The sequence below is a fragment of the Pongo pygmaeus genome, chromosome 12 (genome assembly GCF_028885625.2).
Source record: "Pongo pygmaeus isolate AG05252 chromosome 12, NHGRI_mPonPyg2-v2.0_pri, whole genome shotgun sequence".
NCBI classification, from domain to species: Eukaryota; Metazoa; Chordata; class Mammalia; order Primates; family Hominidae; genus Pongo; species Pongo pygmaeus.
In genome coordinates this window covers 36,404,410-36,422,968 of record NC_072385.2, presented here as the reverse complement: position 1 = coordinate 36,422,968, position 18,559 = coordinate 36,404,410, and the positions used below count along the sequence as shown (strand labels likewise).

The 18,559-nt window shown below is 40.6% G+C and overlaps 1 protein-coding gene across 2 annotated transcripts in view; it reads left to right on the top strand.

Moving 5' to 3' along the window:
* TGFBRAP1 (transforming growth factor beta receptor associated protein 1) overlaps nucleotides 1–18,559 on the top strand; it is a 64,609-nt gene that overhangs the window by 23,977 nt on the left and 22,073 nt on the right. For both annotated transcript variants that reach the window (XM_054476609.2, XM_054476610.2), the window contains exons 3-4: nucleotides 7,655–7,849; nucleotides 9,831–9,985. In XM_054476609.2, the coding sequence (XP_054332584.1) occupies nucleotides 7,655–7,849; nucleotides 9,831–9,985 (350 nt within the window). The remainder of the gene's footprint in view (nucleotides 1–7,654; nucleotides 7,850–9,830; nucleotides 9,986–18,559) is intronic.

Here is an 18,559-nt window from a genome sequence, read left to right as displayed (position 1 = left end):
CACAAGAGTGGGTTGTCATTTGATTGTTTTTGCTCCTCATTCTAAAAAGTTGTTGAGGCTGGGTGAGGTGGCTCACGCCTGTAATCCCAGCACTTTGGGAGACCTCACCTGAGGTCAGTAGTTCGAGACCAGCCTGGCCAAAAGGTGAAACCCTATCTCTACTACAAATACAAAAATTAGCCTGGTGTGGTGGCGGGCACCTGTAATCCCAGCTACTCAGGAGGCTGAGGCAGGAGAATCGCTTGAACCTGGGGGGTGGAGGTTACAGTGAGCTGAGATCATGCCACTGCACTCCAGCCTGGGTGACAGAGTGAGACTCTGTCTAAAAAAATAAAATTAATTAATTAATAAAAATAAAAAGGATTTGAGGTAGCTCACGAAGTATTTTCAATGTCATGTCCATAACATTTTCTCTTTTATGTCCTGTCGTTTCATCCCACCAAAAAGTTTTTTGTAGCTAGCTCCTCAAAAGGGGCTTTAGCAGTGCTCTTATGGCCTTAACTAATTCTCTGGACAGCCTTATCAAAATTAAGAATCAGTGCTTTAACCTTAGTGATGTCTCCTGGTATTTTCTTCCAGCCAGGGGTGGCTCATATTAGAGTTAGTGTATATGTTTATGGTACAGGGATGCTGGTGAGAGTGTGTTCCTTTTAACACTGGTATTTTTTAATCCTTGGTGAGGTTCTGTGTAGACACCTCATTTCAAAGTGCTGAGTGCAAACACATTTTCTTGTGATAACAAGAATTCCTGTCATGAACTATTTCATGTATATGTCTTGTTTTTCACTTTTTAAAAAAATAGACTTAATTTTTTAGAGCAGTTTTAGGTTCACAGCAAAACTGAGGGGAAAGTACACAGAGTTCCCGTAGACTTCCTGCCCTCCTGTTATCCACATGACAGTGGTACGGGGGCACATCATTAGCACCCGAAGCCCATAGTTTATATTAGGGGCCATGCTCAACAAATGTGTAATGTGTAATGACATGAATCCACCATTGTAGTGTCATTCACAATCCTTTCACCACCTTAAAAGTCCTTTGTGCTCCACCTGTTCATCCCTCCCTTCCCCTAAGCCCCAGCAACGGCTGATCTTTTTGCTGTTTCCATGAGTTTTCTTCTTTCTTTTCCAGAGTGTGATCTAGTTGGGACCATACGGTATGTAGCCTTTTCAGATTGGCTTCTTTCGCTTAGTCATAGGGTTTTCTCTTTTTCCACCCCCAGAACGGAGTCTCGCTCTGTCGCCCAGGCTGGAGTGCAGTGGTGCAATCTCGTCTCACTTCAACCTCTGCCTCCTGGGTTCAAGCGATTCTCCTGCCTTAACCTCCCGAGTAGCTGGGACCACAGGCACGTGCCACCGTGCCCAGCTAATTTTTGTGTTTTTAGTAAAGATGGGGTTTGACCATGTTGGCCAGGCTGGTCTCGAGCTCCTGACCTCAAGGGATCCACTGGCCTCAGCCTCCCAAAGTGCTGGGATTACAGGCGTGAGCCACCGTGCCCAGCCAGTAATATGCATTCAAGTTTCCTCCATGTCTTTTTATGGCTTCACACCATAGATTCTTACTTTTTGAAGAAAAAGTTCTTTAGCCCAGCCACATTTTTTTCGAAAACTTATATAATAAAGAGAATAGCATAATGAACCTGGTAGAGACATCACCCAGCATCAGGCACTCTCAGTTTATACACATCATGCCCTCTGTTTATTTTGAGGCAAATCCCAGACATCATAGCCTTTCATCTGTAAACATTTTAGTACATATTTCTAAGTTACAGATACCTAAGAAAACCACAATTCCTAAAAAACCTGACAGTAATTCCTTAATATCAAATATATCTAGATGTGTCATGTTTCCCCTATTAGCATACATCATAATAGACGTAAATATATATATACACTTATGTTTAAGTAGTATTTGTATGTTTATTTTTCAGTTTGTTTGAATCAGTTTCATACAAGGCCCATACATTGCAATTGATTGATCTGTTACTTTGTTTTAATCTTCAGTTTTCTGCTTCATCTCTTTTTTGCTTTTCTTTAATTTTTTTTGGTGAAGAAATTGGGTGGTTTCATGTATGGTGTCCCATAATCTGGATTTTAATGATTTCATTCCCATAGTATTGTTTAACATGCCTCTCTGACCTCTGTGTTTTCTTCGTATAGTAATTAGGAGATTCAGGGTTTTTAAAAATTTGCTTGTTTTGTAGGGAGGCAAGACTACTTCGTAGTGGTGGAGTACCTCTGTCAGGGTTACATAATGCCTTCATTGCTCTGTAATGTTAACAGCTGTTGACAGTTACTGCCCAGATCAATTCGGTTATTCAGTTTTCAATATGGGGATCTCTTCTGTCTTACAAAAATGGCTTTCTGAAAAGTATCATTATAAACTCATGGACGCAAATGTATGTGATGTGCTTGGTTTCATCCATGCCTGGTGGGAGTTTATTCAGGTGGACTTGTCAGTCCCTTTTTCATGCCACTAGAAATCTGATCGCTTCCTTGACTTTCAGGATATTCCTAGCTCACCTTGTACATTTCTTGCCCTGGGTCTGGTTTCAGCCATTTCTCCAAAAAGCCCTGATATTTACAGACCACAGTCTGGGAGCTAGAGGTGCTTACTGCTCATTGCTTCTAGGCCCTTCTTTCAGTAGACAGTGCTGGGAAGTATGTCTTTTTTATTTTATTTTATTCTTTTAGAAACGAGGTCTTGCTATGTTGCCGAGGCTGGCCTTGAACTCCTGGGCTCAAGTAAGCCTCCCACCTCAGCTTCCCAGGTAGCTGGGACTATAGGCATGCACTACTGCACCTGGGTAAGTATATGTTTGTAAAGATAATTTCATTGTGAAATCATGTTGATAGAACCAATCCATCATTGTACCTGTATCTCCTTTCAACCACACCAAAGATCTGACTTCTCTACTACCTCAACATAATTACTCCTTTGATTTATCCCACAGTACGTACAACAGAGTAACAGGACCAACACTACCGCTCCCACAGTATAATTATTGGAAACTTTGATGGTTTGTGGTTCTTTCTGTCCTTAGGGTATTAGAAATATAGTCAAATTACTGTGTTTTAAAGTCACTTGGAGTAGTTCTCCTCTGTGTGGTTATGCCATCAACTAGATTTATAGTTAGATTTGTTTGTTTCATTTTACTTTTGATTTTTAGAAATTGCTTTGGTTGTTTTTTATTATATAAATGTTTACAAAGTTCCAAGACAGATGGATACAGCAAGATATCATCAAAGAGGTCTAAGCTTACAGCCAGTTTTTTACCAAGTCTCCCTCTCCCATAGGTAACCTTTATTTTTAGGGTTTATTCTTTCATTTTAAAATACAACATAAATATGTAAATATTTGTATCTCCTCCTTCTTGGCTAAATGGTAGAGTACTTTTCCTCACCTTGCTTTTTTTTACTTAATATACTAAAGTGATCACTTCAGAATATAGAGGTATTCCTCCTTCGTTTTTGTAGCTGCGCACTATTCTGCTGTGTGGAGGTACCATAATGCGTTCCATCTATTGATGGACATTTGGGGTCTTTTTTAGTCTTTAGCTATTCCTAGGGACTTATATTTGTGTGTATGTGTATGTGTTTTCAGTGTATCTGTTGGAAAGCTTTCTAGAGATGAGATAGCAGAGTCAAAGTGTAAATGCGAGGTATTGCCATAGTCTCCCTTGATAAAGGTTGCACCATTTTATTTCTCCCCAGCAACCTATGAAAGTACCTGTTTCCCTCCAGCTTTGCCAACAGAGAATGTTGTCCAAATTTGTGTGTTTTTGCTGGTCTAGTATATGAGAAATGGTTTCTCAGTGTAGTTTTAATTTCCATTTCCCTTGTTTATGTGCATGGTTGAACATTTTTCACATGTTTAAAAGCCATTAACATTTCTTCTGATGGGAATTATCTCTTCTTATCTCTAGCTCTTTTTTTTTTTTTTTTTTTTTTTTTTTAGTATTCTTTATATATTTGAGATACCAACTTCTCTGTTATATAAGTTTCAGGTATTTGTTTCCATATTTTACTGTGCAAAAGCTTTTTTAGAAATTTCGATATGATCTCACCAGGTGTGGTGGCATGTGCTTGTGGTCCCAGCTACAGGAAGCTGAGGCAGGAGGACCGCTTGAGCCCAGGAGTTCGAGGCTGTGTTGCTCTGTAATTGTGCCTGTGACTAGGCACTGCACTCCAGCCTGTGCAACACAGAAAGACCCCATCTCAAAAAGAAAGAGAAAATTCTGTATAATCAAATGTATCAATATTTTCAGGTATTGCTTCTTGAGTTTGAGTTATAATTAGGAAGATTTCTCTGTCTTCCAGGTTAATGACAAATTCACCTGTGTTTTCTTCTAGTACTTGTGTGGTTTTTTTTCTTTTTTTTGAGAGAGTCTAGCTCTGTTGCCCAAGCTGGAGTGCAGTGGCACAATCTCGGCTCACTGCAACCTCCACCTCCCAGGTTCAAATGATTCTGCTGCCTTACCTTCCCTAGTAGCTGGGATTACAGGTGGGTGCCATCATTCCTGGCTAATTTTTTGTATTTTTTGTAGAGACAGGGTTTCAGCATGTTGGCCAGGCTGGTCTCAAACTCCTGACCTCAAGTGATCCCCCCGCCTCGGCCTCCCAAAGTGCTGGGCTTACAGGCCTGAGCCATCGCACCTGACCAGTTTCATTTCTTATAGTGAAGAGTGTAAGGAATACATTCAATTTTATCTTTTTAATTAATTATTTTTAATTAATAATAATTAATTAAATTATTAAATAATAATAATTAATTAAAATAATTATTTATAATAATAATATATTATTATTATATATTATAATAATATAATATAATATATAATATAATAATAATATAATAATATATAATATAATATATAATAATATATAATATAATAATATATAATATAATATATAATGATATATATTATATATATTAATATTTATATATAATATTATATATATTAATATTAATATATATAATTAATATATAATTATATTAATAATTATATATTATATATTATTAATATATATAATATATAAATAATATATAATATAATAATATAATATAATATAATATCATAATATAATAATAATAAGTATTATTAAAATTAATAATAATTTTTAATTAATTAATTTATTTTTGAGACAGGGTATTTCTCTGTCACCAAGGCCAGAGTGCAGTGGCACAATCTCAGTTCACTGCAACCTCTGCCTCCCCGGTTCAAGTGATCCTCCTGCCTCATTCCTCTTAGTAGCTGGGACTGCAGGTACCCGCCACCACGGCTGGCTAATTTTTGTATTTTTTGTAGCAACTGGGTTTCACCACATGGCCCAGGCTGGTCTTGAACTCCTGGACTGGAGTGATCTGCCTGCCTTGGCCTCCCAAAGTGTTGAGGTTACAGGTGTGAGCCACTGCGGCCAACCTCAATTTTACCTTTTTTATATAGCTGTCCAGTTATCCTAACAAACTGATTAAAGAGTCTATCTTTTCCTCACTGATGATGGCCTTTAATGTACACTAAATTTCCTAATGTATTGGGTCTGTCTCTGGATTTTCTGTTTTATTCTGTCAGTTCATTTGCCTATTCATGTGCCAATACCTAACTGTTTTAGTTATAAAGATTTGATAGGCTGGGCGCAGTGGCTCATGCCAGTAATCCCAACACTTCGGGAGGCCGAGGCAGGCAGATCACCTGAGGTCAGGAGTTCGAGACCAGCCTGGCCAACGTGGTGAAACCCCATCTCTACTAAAAATACAAAAATTAGCCAGGCATGATGGTGCATGTCTGTAATCCCAGCTACTCGGGAGGCTGAGGCAGGAGAATCCCTTGAACCTGAGAGGCAGAGGTTGCAGTGAGCCGAGATGGTGCCACTGCACTCCAGCCTGGGCAACAGAGCGAGACTGTCTCAAAAAAAAAAAAAAAAAGATTTTACTCCATTATCCTTTATTGGTTGTAGTGTTAGGATTGATGGGAAATAATAGTCAATAATCTTTATGATGCACTGTGTCTCAGCTACATGGGCATCTGGCTAAATGAACCAACCTTCTTAAGTTTTGTTCTGCTTGTAACTGGCACAATTATAAGCAAACTGAAAGATTACTTGTAACACCTCTCACACAGTACCTGTATACAGATTCTATCTTCAGCATAGTAACCACCAGACTTTAAACCACAGGTTTAAAGTCTTAAACCCTGTCCTATGACAGTGCTTCTTGAAGAAGGTAAATAATTCAGCTACTCTTCACCACACATGGTTCCCTCTCCTTCTCCCAGCTTAGATAAGGGGGTGGATGAAACGTAGAGGGTACACAATTGAAAATAATGGTTTTAAAAGGTGTGCCATTTACACATTTGTTACATGTGCCTGTTGACAGCAGTCGCACTCCTGCAGCAGTACAGAAACAATAGACTTTATCACCTATTTGGCAAGAATAGAATTAGTTTGTGGGTATTGATCACAGTCCCCTCTGTTCCTAAGTGGGGCTTCGAGGCTTCTCCTAGTGCTTGTCTTGGACTCCTCTTTTGCCAGTTACTGCTTGCTTTTTTATTCTAGTGAAAGCTTTGCTTTGCTTTTTGCATGAATGCCTTTGCTCTTGACTCCTCATCCTTTGCCCTTTATTTATTTATTTTGAGATGGTGTCTCACTAAGTTGCCCAGGCTGGTTTTGAACTTCTAGGCTCAAGCAATCTTCCTGTGTCAGCCTCCCAAGTAGCTGGGATTATAGACATGCACCACTGCCCCAGGCCCTTGCCCTTTTTATTTTAAAAACATTCATCTGGGCCTCTGTGCTGCATAGTTCCCTGGTTGGGCGATGTTCAGCCTTAAGCAGGTAAATGCAGTGACCCTGTTTGACCTCCAGGGTGAGGCTGGGCGATGTTATTGGTGTCCATGTGACCGTGAGAGCTGTGCTGTCTAGAGCATGTTACTTGAGCAGAAATTCAGCAGAATCCTCAGGATTACGCCCTATTTGAAAGTCACTTTGTCCTCACATGAGGACACATGCTTTATCAATCTTCATGTGGCTTATATGGAAATGTATTTTTAACCTCATTTTTATTTTATTTTACTTATTTATTTTTAGACAGGTTCTCGCTCTGTCGCCCAGGCTGGAGTACAGTGGCGTGATCACGGCTCACTGCAGCCTTGACCTTCAGGGCTCAAGTGATCTTTCCACCTTAGCCTCCCGAGTAGCTGGGACTACAGATGCGCACCACCACACCTGGCTAATTTTTGTATTTTTTGTAGGGGTGAGGTTTCGCCATGTTGCCCAGGCTAGTCTTGAACTCCTGAGCTCAAGCACCACCTGCCCGCCTCTGTCTCCCAACATGTTGGGATTACAGGCGTGAGCCACCACGTCCAGCCTATTTTATTTTTTATTTTGTTAAGTTTGTGGTAATATTATTACAACTTCGTTTTTAATTGGAAGTAAATATCAGATATACATTCTGGGTAAGGTAGTTCTCTTCACGAAAATAAATTCCTGTAGGGCTCTTCACACATACAGCGTATTATATTGTTTTTCCTTTCTTGAAATATAAGACTGTACAGGAAAATTGCTGGTGGGCAGGGGTCGTTCTGCATCCAGACATAGCTACAGGAAAATGACACCATGCTTATTTGGAAGCCCACCTAACTCTTTCTTCTTACTTCTAGGCATGTTTGCCACAGTCGCAGGGATATCCCAGCGCGCCCCCGTGCACTGGTCGGAGAACGTGATTGGGGCAGCTGTGTCCTTTCCATACGTCATAGCGCTCGATGATGAATTCATCACAGTCCACAGCATGTTGGATCAGCAACAGAAGCAGACCCTGCCCTTTAAGGAGGGCCACATCCTACAGGACTTTGAAGGTACTCATTCACATAGAAGTCTTAGTGAAATTTACTTAACTCTTTTATGATATTTCTTCAGTAAATATCATTTAGGAACTGGGCCTTGCGCTAACCATAAAAGATATACAGATGACTCCAATACAGTCTCTGTGCTTCAGGGGCTGCACGGTTAGTGGGGAGACGACATTTAAACAAATAGCTATGGCAGTATAAAAGCTTGATCACGATGGAATAAGGCCCATTGTGAGAGCAGAGGAGAAAGTATTTCCTAGAGATATCAGGGAGGGCTTCCTGAAGGAGGTGCTGTTTTAGCCAAACCTTTAAGGATGCATAGGAGTCAGCCAAGCAGATGTTGTGTGTAAGAACCTTCTGGTAGAGAGAAAGGTGTATGCGAATCTGTTTGAGAGGGTATATGGGCTTCAGGCCACACAAGCAGTTCACTGTGACTGTAATGCATGGTGTGTGTGAAGGGGCAGCGTGAGCTGAGGCTGCAGCAGACCAGGGTAGTCAGGGTGGCAGAGGCAGGAGGGACTTCATTTTGTGTGTATGGTGAGCCACTTGAAGGATTTACTCTACTTTTCCTGAGTTTTATTTTGAACACTTTGAAGCAGACCAAAAAGTGGTAAGAGAGACAAAGTAAACCACCAGAAGCCTTTCACCTAGATTCAACGCTTGTTAACATTTTGCTGAGCCATTTGAAAGTATGACGAAGATATCATGATATTTAATCCCAAAATTCTTCCACACATATCTCCCAAGAATAAGGGCATTTTCCTACAAAACCACAATGCCATTTTCACACCTGAAAAAAATTCACATTAATTTACAATACCATCTCATGTCCTGCCAATATTCAGATTTCCCCAATTGACCTAAGAATGGCTTTTATCATATTTTCTTCCAACCAGGAACGAATCTAGATTTATGCGTTGCATTTGCCACTTAAGGATTTTCGTTCACCAAACATTACCCTTGCTGTGCCAAGTGCTGTCTTATAGATGCTTATAGGAGATAAGAAGACTCACAGTTCCTGCCATTAAGTGGGTTAATTCCAGTGGGGCTCTGGCGCATGCGCTGGGGTCGCACACAGAGCAGTATTGTGGTGCGGTGCCTGTTGAGTGGTAGAGGCGGGCTCAGGGTGTGGTGGACACACAGAGAAGGATGATGTAACCGGCCCAGGGTGAGAACACAGGGAGGCTTCCTGGGAAAAGTGACTCCAGGCAGAGCAGGGACAGAATGTCATTTGAGAATGAGAAAAACCGCCTTAGTTGTGATACAGAAGACAGAAAGAGTTAGATTGTTTCCTATAAACAGGTGGTGCTTAGCTGAAAGTTTCTGCAGAAGGGAGCCAGATTTAATTTGGAAGCTTAGTAGTAGGAGCTAGTCTTGGACTGCAGTTCTGACTCTTCCACAGACTACCTGTGGAGGGGCTCACAGGTAAAATGAGGATGGCAGTGTTGGCCGTGGGCAGGTTAACTTGCAGGATTGTGGGGAGATGAATACATTAATGGCAAGACTTTGGAGGTATTTTTGGTTGGCAGTGAGCGTGAAATATTATCTTATGCTTCAAAATATCACATTAAAATTTTAATTTTATATAAACTAACTTGGAGGGAAAAGAATGTTTTAAAAATGTTGTGTATTCTTATTGATAATGTTCCCTGATTGAACTCTGCATCTTCATTGGACTATGTATTATGCATTTACTACACTGATTTTACATTTACCAGCATTTCTCAATTAAAAAAAAAAGGCAAAAGAAAAAAAGCAAGATATTATTCTTTGGAAATGTCATAGTAAGAGTTTGCACTTTTCTGACAGTTGACCGTGTGGGAAAAAGAAAAGCATTATAATTTATAATTTTTGTAGGAATTCCTTTGAGAAAACTATGGTGAAATTGTTGAACAAATCAGGTAATGATCCAGTTTGGGGAAAGCAGTGTGTTTTTTTGCAGGCAGTATGTTTTTTCTCTTTCCGACAATGCTGAATTTCTTCCCAGGAAGAGTGATCGTTGCCACAAGTAAAGGAGTTTACATCTTGGTTCCATTACCTTTGGAAAAACAAATACAGGATCTTCTAGCAAGCCGCAGAGTAGAAGAGGCTTTGGTTTTAGCAAAAGGAGCCCGGAGGAACATTCCAAAGGAAAAATTTCAGGTTTGTAATTAACTGGTCACAGAAATATGCCTCTAAGTCACCAGTTAGAGGACATTCAGATTTATCTAACGTGCATCGCCCCTTCCCGTGTACCGGGCTGTACACACTTCTTTTATATCTGTTGTTTAGTTTTCTCAACAAATCCACATTGTATAGATAAGGCAACAGGCTTTAGGGCGGTCGAACAGCTTGTGACTGAGAAGGCACTGCCAAGAGTGGAGAAGTCAGGCTTCTAACTTCGGACTTAATTCTGCTACTTTAGATATGGGCTTGTATTTCTAATCAACTATCCTCTTCCGTGGACCTTCAGAGAAGGATCAGTAACATAGTTCTTATAAAGCAAAAGAGTGAGGTCAGGTTAATTTGTCTCCGAATTTAGAATTTGTATTTGTCAGGAAGGGGTTGAATTAAAGTTTAGATTTTTATCATCTATAGGAAAAGCTTTACTAAACATATTGATAACCATTTTGCTAACTAAATTGATATTGTAGGAACCCCATCTAGTTGATTTCCTTAGGAGAACTTTTTTTTTTTTTTTTTTTTTTTGAGACTGAGTCTCGCTCTGTCGACAGGCTGGAGTGCAGTGGCACGATCTCGGCTCACTGCAACCTCTGCCTCCCGAGTTCAGGCGATTCTCCTGCCTCAGCCTCCCGAGTAGCTGGGAATATAGGCGCCTGCCACCACACCCAGAAAATTTTTGTATTTTTAATAGAGACGGGGTTTCACCATGTTGGCCAGGATGGTCTCGATCCCTTGACCTCGTGATCCACCCGCCTCGGCCTCCCAAAGTGCTGGAATTAAGGCATGAGCCACCGCGCCCGGCCAGGAGAACATTTTTAATGCACTTGAGGAACACTCATTTTAAATATAATTTGGTATAATAAATGCAATTGATATAAATTGGGTCTCTAAAAACTATTACTTGATGAGTTATTAGGTTGTACAGGTTATTCCATATTTGAGGGGAACAAAACATAATATTGCTATGTATGTGTGCTTCGTATGAATATCTAAATTAGTAATGAAAAGTTCTTAATATTGGTCAGATTTTAGAGAAGACAGTGGAATTGTTGTGGAATGAAATGTTCTTTAGCCTCTGGCGTTTTATGCAGAAAAGGGTAGATTCTGAAAATGAAAGAAGACAGGATGTGTGATTTATGGTTGTGGGCTGCGAAGGTGGGCAGGACCTCTTTTCTACATTTAAATGTTGATAAAGTTTTCATCTTTGTTCCTAACTTTTGAGTAAGACTGATCTACTAGCATTCAGCAGGGGGCAGCAAAGGCAAAAAGAAGAAAGCTGCTGAGCTTCTTGTGCCCTGGAGGGGAGGGTGCAGACCAGAGGCAGATTGCCAGTCCCAGGCCTGCCACTGCTGCGCATGCTCTCAGCCCCTTCTCCTCTCCTGTGAGCTGCCCTTGGTGGATGTGTGGAAGTCCAGGGGGGCCACATTCCAAGGTTTTCCAGCTGCCACTGTGGAGTATTCCCTCCTTGCACACACACCATGTGCACATTTTAAGCGTGTAGCATTTTCTTACAGAGGCTTTCAATGCTGTTTATCTGATTTTTGCTGTTTTCTTCCCTATGCTTTTTGCCAAGGTAGAGCTACACAGTCAGTATTAGATAATATTAGTCATCTTGTTCTCCAATCTGGTATCTCAGGGTTTTTTTGTTTTTGTTTGTTTGTTTCTTTCTTTTCTAACCTGCTTCCCACTTCTCCCTGTATTACTGCAAGCTCCTATCTCCAGCCCTGGAAATACACCCTCAGAATTATCTCGAGTTCACCCATTATTCTCAGTTCCCACTGTTACTGCTGGTGTTCAGACCATGCTCACTTTTCCCGCGTTTTTAACAGCCTCTGTGTGTGATTGCAGTCCATCTTCCATGCAACTACATGGAAATGATCTTTCTCCATTACGGACCGAGTCCTTTGCTTAAAATACTTTAGGGGGCATCTCGTTGCCCAGGTCAAGTCCACAGCCTTGAAGCGTGGCTGACCCCACCCTCTTCTGTGGCCTCCTTGTCTTTTACACACACACACACACACACTCCTATGAAGCACATGCCTACATTCTACATTTCTGCCTCAAAGGGTGGAAGACAAAGAACAACCAGTGAGCCGGATGGTATGTCAGGAACCCTGCAAGGCATTTAAAAACATTTGTTGTTTTAACCCTCAAAAGAATTTGGTAATGACTGGTACCATTGTCCTCATTTCACAGACAAGACATGGCAGCGGCAGATCAGCCATGCCTCTGGGCATCAGGCTGGCTAAGTCAGGCTGGCGCTTCCCGTAGGGCCCTTTACCCTGCAATTACTGGAGTGTACTTCTCTACTGGAAAAAATAGTTTTGATACCTCGCTTAAATATCTCCTGTTCACTAAGCCTTCCCTTTCCTCTGGGCAGAGCTAAGGACTTCTTACCCCATGCACCTGCAATTTGTGGCCCATACCAGTTATCGTGTCACCCCTCAGCTCCATACTTCTCCCTCCCCTAGGTCCTGGGTAGGTTCTTCCCTTTTAATACCAAGGAAAGAATGAATGAGTAATTCAGAGCTTCCAACTGGCCTTCCAGCAGAGCTGTGATATAATGGATTGGCAGCACGGGGTTTTTGTTTGAAATAGAAACTCTTAAACAATAAAACAATACTGATGCAAAAAAAAGGTTTAGAAATGACTTTTCATAAATGTGTATGTTTTAAAGGATTATATTCAGCTCATATGGTTAACTACATTGCTTCTTTTAGTCTTAGAGTATTTGTGACCACATGCTAGACCCTAAGCTTAGAGAAACCGGGAAGGGACAGGATGAGAAGCTTGAGCTCAGTACACTTCTTCCCCACTGCACTCCTTTCCCTTCATTTAAAGCAAGGGCTGGTTTCGCTTCTCTGAGTTCTGAATTAGCAAGGGGTTTGTCAAGAAGTTTGACTGTGGGGCTGGGATTAACGATCGTTTCTTCAGGAGATCCAAAAGGGTTGTTCAGAACTTTAGAAAGCAAGCCTTAAATTATATTACAGTTCAGAATGCTGTATTTAAAATAAGAGACAGTAAAGAGATATCTTGCTTTATAGACAAAGATTTGTGTCACACACAAAATATTACCTGATTTCTATCACATAATATGGATAGTGTTTATATTTAAGCTTGAGCTCCGATAGATTTTTTTTTTTCCATTTCATCTAAAAACATTTCAATACATGGCTCTAAAAGCACGGATGCCCTCTTTGAAATGTAACCACAGTACCATTGTCGTCACTCCCCCAAATCGGCACTGATTCCTTTGTGTGCTGGGTATCTGGTCAGTGCTCGTATTTCTACACTCGTCCAATGAATGTTTTTGCTTTTTTTTTTTTTTAATCCTTAGGGAAAATCTCGCTAGCCTGTACGCTCAAATTACTGTTTTAATGTCACGTGGGATAGTTCTCCTCTGTGTGGTTCTGCCACCAACTCTTACATATGTAGTTAGGTTCATTTGTTTCATTTGACTTTTGATTTTTTGGGGATTGCTTTTTAAAATTTAATTTGTTTTATAATTTTATAAAATATTTACATAGCTCAAAAGTCAAATCAGTGAAACAAAGTATATTCAAAGAAGTCTAAACTCAGTTTCTCTCCTTCACTCTGTTCACTGCCTCCCCCTTTTTACTGTGTGGTCTGTTTTATTTGCATATATTCTTTCTCTCTCTCTCTCTCTCTCCTTCCCTCTCCCTCTCCCCCTCCCACCTTTCTACCCACCTCGTTCTTTCTTTCCCTTCCTTTTTCCCACTGTCCCTCTGTGTCTCTCTCTCTTCCTCCCTTCTTCTCTGCCTTTTGATGTGAATGTTTGTGTTCTATTTTTTGTTCTCATGGTTACCTTGATATTATTCATCTTATAAAATTCCTTTATGTTCTCTTTTTTGGGAGGGTTTCTATTGTCTGTTGCTTCCCCACTTGGAGCTGTGTTTGAAATTAGCCAGTAACATCTTCATCACTCTTCCCCTGTGTTCCTCAGCATCTGCTTTGGAGGAATAGGCCTCAATTCCCAGCTGATACCCGGAAGGCAGTCAGCAAGCATCTTGTCTTTTTTGTATAATCTCTCATTCTTCCCTATTTTTTGATAGTTATATTGTCTGTACTTTTTCAGAGCATCAAGCCTTTCACATGCTATTTGGTTTCTTAGTTCTGTGGACAAATACGTGTGGAATGCTCACCATCGAATTTTCTGTTGATGTCTTTCCAGTCATTTTGGTTTTCTAAAGCAGTCCTCTGGTAGATATTTCACAATGGGAATATGGGGACACTGTCTCTTGAGTTTGTGCTTGCTGATGACAGTGACAGTTCATTGCAGCCTTTATACTTGAGGGCCAGTTTGGCTGGAGACAAAATCCTCCACTCATCTTTCAGTCAGGAACTTAAATATGTTCTACCATGATAGAGTTGCAGTGAAAAATCTGATGACAATCTGGATTTCTTTCCCTTGTAGCGACTTGATCTTTTTGCTTAGAGGCTCAAAGCATACAAATTTCTTTTATGTCAGATTTCTCCATGTTGGCACACATGGCAAATTGGAGCCTGCAAAACCACCTCCCACTTCCCACTGTATGCCCACCCATTCCCTCTGCACCCGGCCCAGGCAATCCCCACTTCTGCTTCTGTCTCTATGAATTTGACTACTCTAGGAATCTCACATGAGTGAAGTCATACAATATTTGTCCTTCTGTGACTGGCTTATTTCTCTTAGCATAATGTCCTCAGGCTTCATCCATGTTGCAGCATGGAAGAATCTTCTTCCTTTTTAAGGCTGAATAATATTCCATTGTATGTACCTACCACATTTTGTTTACTTATTCATCTGTCGATGAATAAGTTGCTGCCACCTTAGGCTGTGGCGAATAGTGCTGTTATGAACCAATCATTCTCTCTCTTTTCAGAGGAGACTGAGAGATTAAAAAAACTACACCCCTACTTTCTTAGTCATCTCAGATTGCTAGAACAGAATACTATAAACTGGGTGACCTCAACAAGGAACATTTATTTCTCAGTTCTGGAGGCCAAGATCCAGGTGTCTGCAGGTTTAGAGTCTGGGGATGGCCAGCTTGCTGATTCATAGATGGCTGTCTTCTCTGTCTTCACATGGCAGAGACAGAAGCAAGCTCTCTCAGGATTCGTATAAGGTCACTACTCAGATCCCATTCATGAGGGCTCCACCCTCATGACCTCATGTAATCCTAATTACCTCCCCAAGACTACACCTCCTAATACCCTCGGGGGAATAGTTTCAACATAGGAATTTTAGGGAGACACAGACACAAGCGTTCCGTCCGTAACAGCCACCACCTTCCCAGATACCTTGGTGTTAGAACATTTTATTTATTTATTTTTTTGAGATAGAGTCTCACTCTGTCACCCAGGCTGGAGTGCAGTGGCGCAATCTCGCAATCACTGCAACCTCTACCTCCCACGTTCAAGGGATTCTCCTGCCTCAGCCTCCCAAGTAGCTGAGATTACAAGCACGTGCCATGACACCTGGCTAATTTTTTGTATTTTCAGTAGAGATGAGGTTTCACCATGTTGGCTAGGCTGGTCTCGAACTCCTGACCTCAGGTGGTCTGCCCATCCTGGCCTCCCAAAGTGCTAGGACTACAGGTGTGAGCCACCATGCCCAGCTGGTTTTGGAACATTTGAAAATAATTTATTTGAAAACCCAGAATCCACAAAGAAAAAATTAAATTCACACACACACACACACACACACACACACAGTCTCTCTCTCTATCTCTCTCTCATATACACATCCTGCATGGCAAAACCTATAAACAAATTCAAGAGAAATAGCAAATTAGGAAAAATATTTATAGTTTGCAGCACAAAAAGAGGGGCTAATTTCTCTAATATCTGAAGAATTCCTTGGGCTATATGAAAGAAATATGAATAGCCCAATAGAAAAATGAATATGAACACATTTTATAGAAAATGAAATTGCTGGCTAGGTGCAGCGACTCACGCCTGTAATCCCAGCACTTTGGGAGGCTGAGACAGGAGGATCACTTGAGGTCATGAGTTTCAGACTAGCCTGACCAGCATGGTGAAACCCCATCTCTACTAAAAACACAAAAATTAGTTCGAGCATGATGGCATGCACCTGTAATTCCAGCTACGCAGAAGGCTGTGGCACAAGAATCACTTGAACCCATGAGGCGGAGGTTGTAGTGAGCCGAGATTGTGCCACTGCACCACTGCACTCCAGCCTGGGCAACAGAGCAAGACTGTCTCAACAACAACAAAAAAAGAATTGCTTATCTAATAAATGTATGAAAAGTTGCTTTGTCTCTCATATAGAAGTAAGCACAATAAGAATACACCAATACATTTTTCATTCATTAGATTATCAGAGATCAGAGAGTTTGATAATACCATATTGGTGAAAGTGGGGAAATGGGCCCTTTCAGGTGTCCTGTAATAATTTAAATTGATACAGCCTCTTGGGAGGGCAATTCAAGAATATCTGTCAACATTAAAACTTACAATTCTATACTCAGAAGTGTATTTTACAGATCTGATCACTGAAATTCGAAATAACAAATGTAGAAAACTTTTCACTCGATTATTGTTTGTTAAAAAGCAACAACCACAACACCTAGAGGCTGCCAGTGGGGCATGATTAAATGTATTATGGCCCAGAGGGGTGCTGCAGCACCGTGCAGCCAGGAAAAGTGTCAAGGCCTTTAGGGCTTAACACATAGCATTAAGGTAGAATAAGTTACACAAAGTACAAGTGAGCCTGCATGACATGCTACCGCTATTAAAATGGCATAAAAGTATTTGCTCGTCAATACATCACATATCTCTGGAAGGCTACCCAATAAATTAATAGCACTGATTCCTTCTGGAGGGCATCTGCTGGCTGGGACAGGAATGAGAGGGCTCACTGTATCCGTTTTCAATGCCTCAAAATTTGAGCCATATTGAATATATTACTTAGGAATTTTGAAAAGTACAGAAGAAAAAAATACATCCATGTGGTTAAAAGAAAAATCAAATGGCAAGTCTCCTTCTCTTCCTTAGCACATCATTTTTCTCTGTAAGTCACCAGTGTTGCAATTTTTTGTGTATATCCTTCCCAAGAGAGTTTGGACCTTTTTTTTTTAATTTTGCTTATGTGTGCTCTCCCTCTTTTCTTGCCACCACCCCGCTGCCTCCCTTCCCCATTCCCATGTTTGGAATTGACCACCGTTTGTGCTTTGCATGTGTCCATTGCAGGCTTCCTTCTGAATCAAGGCTTCCCAGTTTGTTTCACCAAACACTTGTGCAGGGACAGTAACAGGTGCAGGGTGGGAAGAAGATTCTATTTTGGAAGGTTAAGTTAATTGGGTTTCTTAATTGAAGGTTTTTTCAGAGCCTCTAATATTCTAATACTTATTGTGATTCCCCAAGAGGGTATATATCATATAGTATTATATTTTTATTATCTTTCTGTGCACCCTCACAAAGGGATATATATATATATATAAATGCATCATTTTATACATGATACAGTTGTATATTTTATGTCTACACAAGTAAGTGCATTTCAGTTTATATATTTTATATAACAACATTTACATATATAGATACATATACATGCACACGTGTTTACAAATTTATTCAATCAGGACACATTGCCTTTTTAACAAGGAGAATGCCATGGTCCTCATGTTCCACCTAATATATTTTGGGAAAGATGTTTCTGTTTAGACAATAACTTACATGGTTTTTTAATAAGTTAAAAAAAGGGGTTGGTATGAATATAGTTAAAATGGTAACACTCATGCCAATTTTTGTTTAGAATCTGGCTGTACTTACAAGAATGATACTTATGTCTCATATATTCCTGTTATATTCTCCATGTTATGGGGCATTATAACATGAATCTCAGTGGTCTGCCCCATGCCAGGAGTAGACTGTCCTCTGCGCTTTGGTAGCTGGCTGGCAACAACTGTGTTTGCCAGTTTCCCTTCTCCAGGTCTGCAGTCGATCGTATAATCTAGCTAAGGTGACCCACTGCCTCTTAGCCCCATCCTGTCCCTGAATTAGAGAACCAGCCATAGCCGAGAGCCCTGGAGAGCTGAGAGCTCAGAAAGGGGAGAGGCAGCCTGCTCGTGCTGTCCTCAGCACTGGCTCAGGGGTCTGTGTCGTCCCCGTGTGCCTGTTCATCTTCTCTCAGCTCCAGGGTTTACATGGTGTGTGTCCTGCTGTGGTATTTGGTTGTGGTTGTTATCTTTCTCAAAAAATTCTTACTATAGCTATGAAAAATATTCTAGTCTGAGCTCACATTTGACCTACCCAGTTTTTACAGACTTGAAAGAAAATATTTTTCTGAGTTGCAGTAAATGACTCCATTATATTCCTTATCCACGCCTCACCACTTGATGCGTTTTTATATCACATTTGGCCTAGGAGTTGGTGTAGCCACCTGAGGCGCCATGTTTGAGAAACTGGCTTTTGTCACGTGAAGGTGTTGGTGCTGCCATCGTGTGGTTGTTCCAGCTGCTTGTAGGAAGTTTCCTTTTAAAATCTGATTTTCAAGTCTTTCTTTCATTAAAAAAGGATTTATCCACCTCC